Raw genomic sequence first — 12,112 nt, forward strand, 5'->3', positions numbered from 1 at the left:
CACTACACAACCATATTACACCCTATTGAGACATGATCTGGTGTAGTATTCGGTACGCGGTACGTACGGGGTAGGGGATAGAGATCCTAAATAGGGAGACTGGTCGAAATGAATTTGACGTACCCAAACAGACACGAGTTTGACGTATCCAAACGAGCTTTTTTCCTTTACACCCAGCAAAACTTATCAGTGTTACCAAGCTCAAAACATACGTTGCCAGATCGATTTAGCAGGGGACCAGTCTCCCTATTTAGGGTCTCTAGTACGTAGTGCTATTTTTTTTTTGGTATGTAATTTAAATCTCATTTGATCAATTATTTAAAAACATATTTAATCACCACCAAAGCAGTCCATATAAATTCGAAAATCTGTATCTTTTGAAGGAATTTTGTGATCTATTGGTGTCTTCGGCAAAGTTGTAGTTATTATTGGTAACTACACTCAAACCCCGATGGTTTGACACCAATTGTTGTCAAACGAACGGGATCACTTTTTAGATTGACACACGGAGTTCACACACACTACCAAACGTTTGTTTTGATAGTGTGCGTGAGCGCCGTGTAAAAAGTGACAGTTCGTCACTTTTTAGTTTGACTTTGACCAACCAACATGGTACAACTAAAAAAGTGTCAAACGAAAAAGTGACCAACCATTGTTGAGTGTATTATGAAAAAAACAGATTGACGGAAAAATATTTAGCTTAACTTTTTTTTCGTAAAAAAACAATTTCCCAAAATTTAAATTTTTCAATTTTTTTTAATTTTTTTATTTGGTTTATATGTCAAACGAAAAAGTGACAAACCACCAGGGGTTGAGTGTATTAAGATAAAACAAATTGACGGAAAAATGTTTAGCTTAACTTTTTTTTGCAAAAAAAAAACATTTTCCCAAAATTATATTTTTTCATTTTTTTAAACTTTTTATATGGTTTAGGAAACAAAAGACCGCAACTTTTGAGCCATAGGGAGTACAGACACAAAAATCGTGAAAAATTGAAAAGTAATTTTTTTTTATGTGCAGCATTTTCAATATAAAACCCTAAATATTTTAGTGTGTTTCACATGGTGTTTCATATAGAATCCTTGCATCCATATCCTTAAAAGTTTAAATAAATATGAGTGTCAACCAATTAGACCTTATTTTTCATTAGAAGGCAATCATTCGTCGAATTTTCCGAATTTTCGCCGAATTGTTAAAAAACGAAAATTCTTGTAAAAAATTTCTAAAATTTTTTGAAAAGGTAAATGAAATCAGTTTTAAGAAACCATTCAAACATAAGCTAGGTTTAAAATTTTTGAATTTATTTTTTTCGGAAAAATCGGAAAATTTCACAAATACCGTCAACATGGGGCGAATTGGGACAGCAGTTTTAACCTAGTTGTTCTGGCTAGTAATGAAAATAAACATTTTGAAAAAAAAATGATGTTAACAAAAAAAATGGTGTAGGCCTTATCAGATAAGGTATTTTAAAATTTTATTTAATGTTTTTGTCACCTCACCCCTTCAATGTTTGCTCAATTTTTTGCTTAATTTTGAATTTTGGAACATCAACAGATCCGTAAAAAACGTAAATGTTTTATGTTGTTTTTCAGTTGGAAAACAAACTTAAAATATTTTTACCAGCCTGAAACATATTAGAGACTTAATAAATAAAAAATAAGAATATTCAACTTTTTTTTTAAATACATATAAATGTATCTGATTTCCATTATCTTGCAACGAGATAGAATTAAATAGAATAAAGCTATTGAAATTGATTTAAAGAAGGGCAAATATCCGAAAAAGAGGCTTCAAATAACTTTGAAGCTTTCCCACAAAAAAAGCAATGTTTGAAATTGATTTTTATCCTTAAAAAAATACCAAACTTTTTAAACTGATTCAATGATGAGAAAACATAGAAAAATAAAATCAAAACTAAAAATATATTAAATGATGCATTTTTTCCTGAAACCGATTGGCAATTTTTTTCGCCTTTAGGCCGCTGCAAATATTTTTCAAAGTTATGTCAAAATTGGTCCATAAAATCAAGGGGCAAACAATTTGTTTTTTCAAGGAACTTGAAAATTTCAATTGAAATAGGAGGCAATATTACTGAAAACAATCTAAAATGCTTCTTTCTTTTAAAAATATTTTTAATTTTTATGAAATTTCTTCGTACAGCACAGTAAAAACTTTTTTTCTCGCAATAATAAATTTTTCGTCAAAACTTACAAATTTTGGTTTGCAAATTATGATAGCAAAACAACTGGACAGGTGTATAATGCATTAAAAAAAATTCATTCAAATCTACACTCAAAGTAAATAGTATCCTTTTTTCAAGTTCACCCGTCGTCACCCTTTAAAAGGATATCGAAAATGTACTGAATTTGACATACCCTTTTAAAAGGGTGACGCCGGGTGAACTTTAAAAAAGGATATAAAGTATTCTTTTTAAGGATTGAAAGTACCCTTTTGAGGGATACTTCTGACTTTGAGTGTAGAGTTTTTTTAAGGTCCTATAAGTTGTTGTCTTTCATATGTTTATAGGACCCTTAAAAAAAACTCTATAAATGTTGAAACCTGGGTGCTGAATAGTAGTTCGCAAAACGGCCTCAATTTTAAACTGTTAAAGTGGAACCAATTTACTGTTCGCCAAAAGCAAAGAGTATTGTTATCGATCATTACATTTATCTGCAACATCGCAAATGACACTCGCCGCAGTTCAACTTCATCTAACCGATCGAAACTTGAAAACACACACAATATTCCAGCTAAAAATTTTAAAAAACTAGACAAAATAAAACACATACTAGCATACTACTGATTATAAAACAGCTCATTTAACAGCAAAAAAAGTCATGCTTATGCTTGAACAGCCTCCTACTTTGTAGATGTAAACAAAGTGGGGTCATTCGAAAATCGCGTTACACATTCTCTCTATTCATCACCCAGGTTGAAACTGTGGCCTGTCCTTTATAATTTTTAACTTTTTCATATGATTTTATTTATGATTTTTTATGAGTTCCGAAATAACTTTTCAATAGGGCGCAACCGAGGGCGCAACCTTACCTTTGCCTATTAAATGTTACGAGTTCTTCTTTGAAACCTAATGCCTAATGCAGTTTGCTTGCATTTGTTTGCAGAAACGCCAGCCTGCATACATTCTGAGTTGTTAGTGAGTTTGGCAATCTGCCAAACACAAAAAAGTGCACGTTTGTTTGTTTGTCATAGTCTAATACCTGCTTAAGAACAAACCAATGAAGCGCTTTGGCCTTAAGGAAGCACTCACAAAGTTTTTTGGCAATTTCGGATCGAGAAAACGACACCACTTTAACACATATTTTTATACAATACTGTAATTTGTTCAACTAACCGATAACAGGGATTCAATACTTTCTCTTCTTCTCCAACCGCACAAAAATTACACTTTTGCTGCTTACATTCTTTCTGAAAAAGGGGAAGGAATCGTGTTTGGGGAAAGGGGGATGAGGGGGTGTTGGGATCGATTGTTCCAGTAGTTGATTAATCTTTAGATTTTTTTCTCTTTTCTGCGTTTCACCGCACAAGATGCCTCAACTAGTGGAACAAACGGATAAATAAATTAAATAACTTAATTTTGTTTTTTCGCTTTTTAAACTAACCGCCATTTTTTTAAAACTACTGATTGAGCATTTCGATGATTTTTCACTTCACTCTCATTGTTTACACGCTCGAGGGCAGTTACAAATTGCCACTCGGCGTTCAATTTTAGTTTAATGTTTCAATGCATACGTTGAGTGCGCGCTTGTTTCTTTAAACATATTTAACTTAACAATTTATTAACATTAACTCTACCAATGTATAGAATAATCTTTGTTTTCACTTCTGTTTACTCTTTTTTCTTCTTCGTTAGACGCTTACATATTGTTTTCCAGTGATTGTCGCTCGCGCTGTTTTTTGAGCAAACTGAACTACAATAAAAACAAAAACATGCTAACGGTTCAAATTTAACTATTGAACTACTCTCCTTTAAGAATTCTGCATTCTTCTACCTAAATTCTACCGCTGTTTGTTTCGATTGTTTTTCCTTTTCTCAATTTTTCATCCGCATTGTTCGTGTTGACACTTTCGTGAGAGTGTGTTTGTGTGTGTGAGTGTTTTAAATAAATATTGCAATAAACCCGAAACAAAATAAGTGTTTGTGAGTGTGTGTAAGTGCTGTCATTATTCGCGAACAATTCTACTAGCTGTCAAAAAAGAGGAAGGATAGGAAGTCGGAAAGAAACGTCATCGCGTCATGATCGTCGTCAGCGCCGCCTACTGGGCCGTCGTGGTGATGTCCCGATGCGCTGCGAGGGTGGCTGCGGCGGCCGCCGCTGCCGCAGCCTGCTGTTGCCTCGACCGGAACAGTCTGAGCGTCATCCAGGAGGCGAAGTTGTTGGGGGGGAGGTGCACGGGCGGGACACCGCTCTGCTGCTGGGCGAGCATCTCCTTCTGGAGCTGGTACCGGTAGAGCAGGGAGCCGGCGATCAGGGCCGAGATGATGGTCGCCGAGATGACCAGGATGAAGAGGATGCTGAAGCCGGGCACGGGCATGCAGATGCCGTACACAACCTCCTCGGTGATCTTGCCCTGGAAGACGGTGACGGCTTCCTGCTTGGTGTCCGGGTTGAAGGCGAGGTCCGCCTCGGAGATGACCTCGTAGATGCCGCTGACGCCGACGTCCGTGGAGCGCGCCTTCCGGTCGGTGATCTTGATCGAGCGCCGGACGCGTCGGTTCGTCTGGACTTGGTTCACGTAGACCGGATTCCGGACGTCGTCGGCGTCCAGGTTGAGGGCACGTGGTCCGGCGACGGCCGGGAGTCCCATGCGCTTCTCGGCGTCCATTTGGCGCGGTCCGTGCGGGAACTTTTCATCGTCCGGAGGGGCGACGGATTTGTGACCGGGACCGGGCTGCTGCTTCTGAGGCAAGGGTTGTGGCGGCGGAGGTTGGTGCTTCTTCAGCATCTCTGCGGGCATCATGGAGTGATCGTTCAGGAAGAGCGACTCCAGCTCGTCGATCGGATCCCGGTTGTGGTGGTGGTACTGCAGGTAGCCGCTGTCCTTCTTCTTCTGGATCGCCGGGATCGGCATCTTCTTCGGAGATGGCGGAGGTGGTGGTGGAGGAGCCTGCTGCTGGTGCTGGTTAAAGTTCTTGTCCGTGTGGATGATGTCGTCGTAGAACACGTCCTGGTTGTTCGCTCCCACATCGTCTTCTCCGGACTCCTGCAGAATGTCGTTGCTTTGCTGGTTCTCCAGCGTGTCCTTGCGCTCCAGCAAGTCGTGGTGCTTTCCTCCATGCAGTCCAGGTCCAGCACCGCTGTGCTGACAATGGTCCAGACATCCATGTCTGCAGATCTCAACCTTACACTTGATGTGCACGCTCAGCGCATCCGGGAACTTGAACGCGTGGAAGAACGCATACGTAATGACCGAGGCCTTATCGTCGGGAGCACGCGCCTTCAGGAAGCGTGAGATCATCTTCGGTCGCAGCACGCACCCGTACTCGTCCGACAGCTTGATCACGTGGCCAGCGCCGTCCGACGCCACGCAGGACTTGACGCGCATGTCGAACTCGCCGCGGAAGTCGTTGATCGCCACGACCAGCGTCATCGTGGAGCCGAGCGGGACGATTCCGCTGACGGCCGGTGCCCACGGTCCCTTGCCCTGTTGAATCTCCATCCAGCAGTCGACGTTGTCACCTGGAAAGGGAAGACGGGTTAGACTTACAAGCGTCTCAAGACTCAATAAATAGAATTCATGAATTTATGAATAGAATTCGTGAATTTATGAATAGAATTCATGAATTAATGAATAGAATTCATGGATCAGTGAAAAAGAATTCATGAATCTGTGAATAGAATTCATGAATCTGTGAATAGAATTCATGAAGTTATGAATAGAATTCGTGAATTTATGAATAAAATAATGAATCTACGAATATCATTTATATGAATAGGATTAATAAATGTAGGAATTGAATTCTTCAATTTATGAACAGAAATCATGAATCTATGAATAGAATTCATGAAACTATGAGTAGAATTCATGAATCTATGAATAGAATTCATAAATGCAGGAATTAAATTCTTCACTTTATGAACAGAATTCCTGAATCTATGAATACAAATTCATGAAACTGTGAATAGAATTCATTAATCTAAGAATAGAATTCATGAATCTATGAATAGAATTCATGAATGTATGAATAAAATTCGTGAATCTATGAATTGAATTAATGAATCTATGAATAGAATTCATGAAACTATGATTAGAATTCGTGAATTTATGAATTAAATTCATGAATCTGCAAATATCATTTATGAATCTATGAATAGAATTCATGAATGTAGGAATAAAATTGTTCAATTTCTGAACAGAATTCATGAATCTATGAATTGAATTCATGAAACTATGAATATTATTAATGAATCTATGAATAGAATTCATGAATCTATGAATAGAATTTATGAATCTATAAATAGAATTCATAAATCTATGAATAGAATTCGTGAATCTATGAATTGAATTCATGAATTTATGAATAGAACTCGTGAATTTATAGATAAATTCATCAGTCTAATGAATAGAATTCATGAATCTATGAATAGAATTCAGACTTGCAAGGCGTCTCAAAACAGCAAAACTCGACCCGAACTCACCTCTAAAGTCGAGCTGGATCACGTCCAGGTCGGCGATCACCATCGGCGGCTTCGAGGCCGTCTTCTCGTAGTCGTTGAACCACTCGCAGCGCAGCCGCTTCGCCTCGTCCCACACCTCGAGCAGGTCCTTGTCGTACTGCACCACGACGGTGTTCTCGTAGAACTGCCCGTTCAGGTCCGGCTTGGTGCCGCACCGGGAGTACGAGATGCGGAACGTGAAGAACGTCTTGCCCGTCGAGGGCGGCACGTAGATGCAGCGCGGGTCGCTGTGTTGACCTGGAATGACGGGAGGTGTCAAAAGAATTTGTTGAAAAAGACCAAAATAGGGACAATTACCCTTGGAGCTGACGATTCCCTCGAACGGTGCCGAGAACGACAGGTGCACGTCCATGTGGTCCTTGCCGCACATCACCTCGAGGGCCGTGATCTGGGGCATACCGTCCGGGCGCTCCACCGGCCAGATTTCGTTCGCGGGGGAGGCGACATTGATCTGCAAAGAAAGAGGAAAGCTAATTTTAACAAACAACTTATAATAAATTCAAAATATGAAAAGAATTTATGAATCTAAGATAAGAATTCATGAATCTAAGAAAAGATTTCATGAATCTAAGAAAAGAATTCATGAATCTAAAAAAAGAATTCATAAATCTATAAATAGAATTCTTGACTCTACGAAATGAATCTATGAATAGAATTCATGTATTTATGAATAGAATTCATGTATTTATGAATAGAATTCATGAATCAATTAATAGAACTTATGAATTTATGAATAGAATTCATTGATCTATGAATAGATTTCATGAATCTATGAAAAGAATTCTTGAAAATATGAAAAGAATTCATTAACCTAACAAAAGAGTTCATGAATCGATAAATAGAATTCATAATGGCGTCATCCATACTACATGGATGAAGCCTAAATCGATGAATAGAATTCATGAATCTATGAATAGAATTCATGAATCTGCGACATGAATCTATGAATAGAATTCGTGAATCTATTAATAGAATTCATAAATCTATTAATTGAATTCATAAATCTAAAAAATAGAATTCATGAATCTATGAATAGAAATCATGAATCTACGATATGAATCTATGAATAGAGTTCGTGAATCTATGAATCGAGTTCATGAATTTATGAATAGAATTCGTGAATTTATGAATAAAATTCATCAATTTATGAATATAATTTGTGAATCTTTGAATAGAATTCATGATTCTATGAATAGAATTCATGAATCTATGAATAGAATTCATTAATCTATGATTTGAATTCATGAATTTATGAATAGAATTCATGAATCTATGAATAGAAATCAAGAAACTACCATATGAATCTAGTAATAGAATTCGTGAATCTATGAATAGAATTCATTAATTTATGAATAGAATTCGTGAATTTATGAATAAAATTCATCAATCGATGAATCGAATTAAAGAAACTAAAAAAATAATTCTTGAACCGATGAAATGAATTCTTGAAAATATGAAAAGAACTCATGAATCTAAGAAAAGCTTTCACGAATCTATATATAAAATTCATAAATCTATGAATATAATTCATGAATTTATGAATAGAATTCATGAATCTATGAATAGAATTCATGAATCTATGAATAGAATTCATGAATCTATGAATAGAATTCATGAATCTATGAATCTATGAATCTATGAATGGAGTTCATGAATCTACGACATGAATGTATGAATAGAATTCGTGAATCTATGAATAGAATTCGTGAATTTTTGAATAAAAATCATCAATAGGGGAGTTTGGGGTAATATGGACAGGGGGGGTAATTTGGACACCCCTTTAAAAATCACGTTTTCTTCGGATATAAAGTGAAAACGGCAATTTAAGTGATAAGGCTAGTACTAGTAATGGCATAGGAGTATGGACAAACCAAAAAAGTTGGAATAGGTTAAGTAGTTTTGGTGTAATATGTAAAAGTTTCCAAAGGCTGGTTGGCACTGCCTTAAATTCTAATATTTGAAGGTTAGGAAATAAGGTTTTGCAGGGGTTATATGGCAAATAAGTGGACATTTTATGTTTAAGGGGGTTGCTTGGACGATGCCTGAGATATGTCCGTATAAAAATTGTGCATTTTATCCATTTTTATCATCAAAAATTGCAATTTATGATAGAATATGCTATGGGGGTAATTTGGACATGGCTTGTGGGGTAATTTGGACATACCTGAAAGTCTACCTGTCAGGCAACAAAAAAGTAACTTTCATGGTTGGATGAGTTTTTGAAGCGATTTAGATAAATTTAGAGGGATTTAATATGTCAAAACAATCAAAAAGGAATGTGAGCAATGAGAACTTTCACAAAACCCCTATTTTTTAATTTAGATAAATTTATTCCAATATTCGTATTGATGAATATCTGATTATTGTACATTTGGCGTTCACCAAGACTCTAATGTTGATTGCTTTTAATTAATTTCTTTGACATTTCTAATTTCTATGCTGGTTTACAATAATATTTAAATTTGAAGGGCTACAGATTGTAAAATTAAGAAAAAATGATATTTTCAGGCTAATAAATTCCATATAAACATAAACGATACCTTAATCACTAAAAACTATACTTGTGCCGAATCCAGAATCAAAGTTTAAATCATTTCAGTTATGTATACTACACTGAACTATTAATGGTCTTCCTATTGAATTATAGATCTATCACAAAATCATTATTTAAACCTTTGATGGAATATTGTGAGCAAAACAACACTTCAAAATATAAAGCAATTACAAAACCAGGTTGAAGGATAAAAAAACATGCTCAAAAAATCAAATGTTAAACTTATTCTACCACATGTGTCCAAATTACCCCTCAAAAGGTGTTCATATTACCCCACAAGGTATGTCCAAATTACCCCACAAGGCATGTCCAAATTACCCCATAGGGGTGTTCATATTACCCCCACACAAAAATGTGGGGGCAATTTGGACACCTTTTAATTTTTGCGATAAAAATGGGTTTGTCTTCAAAATTTATCGAAATAAATGACATTTTTCCATCAAATATGGTCTCTATTATCCTCTGGTGTCATCCACATTTCTTAAAAATATCCATACAGCCCGTGACAGAGCAATTTCCTTAGGGTGTCCAAATTACCCCACACTCCCCTACATGAAAAGAATTCATGAATCTATTAATAGAATTCGTGAATTTATGAATAACTTTCATGAATTTATGAATAACTTTCATGAATCTATGTATATCATTCATGAATCTATGAATATCATTCATAAATCTATGAATAGAATTCATTAATCTATGAATAGAAAGCGTTAATATATGAATAGAATTCATGAATTTATGAATTAAATTCATAAATCTATGAAAAGAATTCATGAATCTATGAATATAATTCATGAATCTATGAATAGAATTTATGGATCGATGACACGAATTCATGAATCTATGAAAAGAATTCGTGAATCTATGAATAGAATTCATGAAACTGTGAAAAGTATTCACGAATTCATGAAATTAATTCATGAATCTATGAATAGAATTCGTAAATATATGGAAAGAATTCATGAATCTATGAAAAGAATTCATGAATCTATGAATAAAATTCACGAATCTATGAATTTCATGTTCGATTTTGAAAATAAAACATGGAATTTGCCGTCGATTTCATAAAAAAAGTGCACGAATATTTGAATAAAATTCACAATTTAAAAATTTAGCTCTTTTTTCCCGATTTACGGAATACGTGTGGCATCTCAAATTCTTTGACCAGCCCACCACTTCATGCTGAAGATTATGCTGTTGTTTAAATATTTTGAAATTAAAATGCGTTTGAAGAAACAACATCATAAGATAGAGTAAAACAAAGTGACAAAAAGACCTAAACCGAAACAATCTCGACGGAATTCTTCGGGAATTTTCGGTCTCTCTTCGTGTTCTTCTTATTTCTCCCACTCGATTCGTCAACTTTATTCGCGTCCACCAGAAAAGAGCAAAACCCGACAGAGAGAGAGAACGAAATAGAAAAAGGAAAGTGCTTTCTCTCTTCTCGCTGGATGCTGTGGAGACTTCGTTCTTTTCGTCGGCGTTCGGCGACGAACCCCCCGACGACGACGACGACGACGACGAAAGTGTCGATAACGAGCAAAGTAAATTTAATGGACTTTTTGGAAATCGTTGCGTTCTCTTTCCTGCTCTTTTATCGTTTTGTTTTCACGATGTTGAAAAGGCACACAGGAAATTGAGATTTAGCTTTGAACTTCGATCGCTCAATCGCACACGCACTCACAAACCGATGTTAGTCGAATTTGGTGTTTGTTTTCCAACCCATTTAACCCCCCACGAAATCTCAACGAGAACTGATTTTCTATTGAATCAATTTAAAATTGATTCGTTTTGTGAAAACCCAAATTGGGTTCAATCGAGCGCTTCTTTTTTTCGTTCGACACACAGTCAAATTTGAGAGTGGTGAATCCACTTGTCATTGCCGCCCCTCTCAGGTTGAGAATGGAAGATGGTTTTTTTTGGTCTTCTCTCTTTCTTAATTTAAATTTGTTTGGATTTACTGGTGGCGACGCGACGCTCAATTTCAGAAGAGAGGAGAAAGTGGGGTCGATAAGTTTGGTAATAAATTAAATTGATTGAAATTTCTGCGAGGCGGGGCCGGAATCAATCATGCTAGGAATGGAATTGAAATTGAAGTTTTTTTTTGTCTTATTTTGTCAAATTTGGATAAAAAAAACCCATTTTTTATTTTGAAGCTAGTGAAAAACTGGATCAATTATTTATCTGACCACAAAATATTTAAAATGGATTTCTAATTATTACACGGCGTGTTTTCTGGACAACCTTAAGAAGAAAAAATAGTTATCGCTAGTTTTAAATGTGTCTTATAGGAAATTTCTCAGCTATCCAATGCTTCTTAGAGCGAAATGTTTCATCGAGAAATTTCTGAGATATCGATTATTTAAGATTTTTTTTGTTTAAAATTCCTTGATTATTTATTGGAGTATTTTTAATTACTGTTAAGGAAACTTGTCAAATGATGTGATTCATTCACCTTAAGAAAATGTGCAAAATATGTCAAGAAACAACTTTGTAGGAGTTTACAAATCGCTAAACATTTAGAAAATTTAGTTGTAACTATTTTTTAACACTTGCGATTTATTGAGAAATTAAAATCATAAAACCTTATTTAAACATAAGTTCAACACGAATAAATACAATTTAACATATGTTTTGCGTACAAATATCAGCAGTGTGCTATAATTTAGCTGATGCAATTGACATTTTAGCAGGTTTGAGATTGTTGAGCGTATTTTTGGATTTTTATTAAAAAAAAAATATAATGATTCTTTAACCAAACATTAAACAGGTGCAAAACATGTTTAATAATCGAAATTAAACTACAAATTCAGGAGAAATACTCTCTATCAGTATGGAATGTTTTACAGAAATGATA

The 12,112-nt window shown here is 35.6% G+C and overlaps 1 protein-coding gene across 1 annotated transcript in view; it reads right to left on the reverse strand.

Annotated features, from left to right (window-relative positions):
• Nucleotides 1–3,317: 3,317 nt before the first annotated feature.
• The window catches only part of LOC120417716 (uncharacterized), a 39,390-nt gene continuing 30,595 nt past the window's right edge, over nt 3,318–12,112 (reverse strand). Inside the window, exons 3-5 of the mRNA XM_039579867.2 lie at nt 6,996–7,149; nt 6,660–6,935; nt 3,318–5,699 (exon numbers count right to left, since the gene is read on the reverse strand). Coding sequence (XP_039435801.1) covers nt 4,276–5,699; nt 6,660–6,935; nt 6,996–7,149 — 1,854 coding nt within the window. The 3' untranslated portion in view covers nt 3,318–4,275. The remainder of the gene's footprint in view (nt 5,700–6,659; nt 6,936–6,995; nt 7,150–12,112) is intronic.

This window comes from Culex pipiens, chromosome 1, assembly GCF_016801865.2.
Source record: "Culex pipiens pallens isolate TS chromosome 1, TS_CPP_V2, whole genome shotgun sequence".
Taxonomy (NCBI): domain Eukaryota; kingdom Metazoa; phylum Arthropoda; class Insecta; order Diptera; family Culicidae; genus Culex; species Culex pipiens.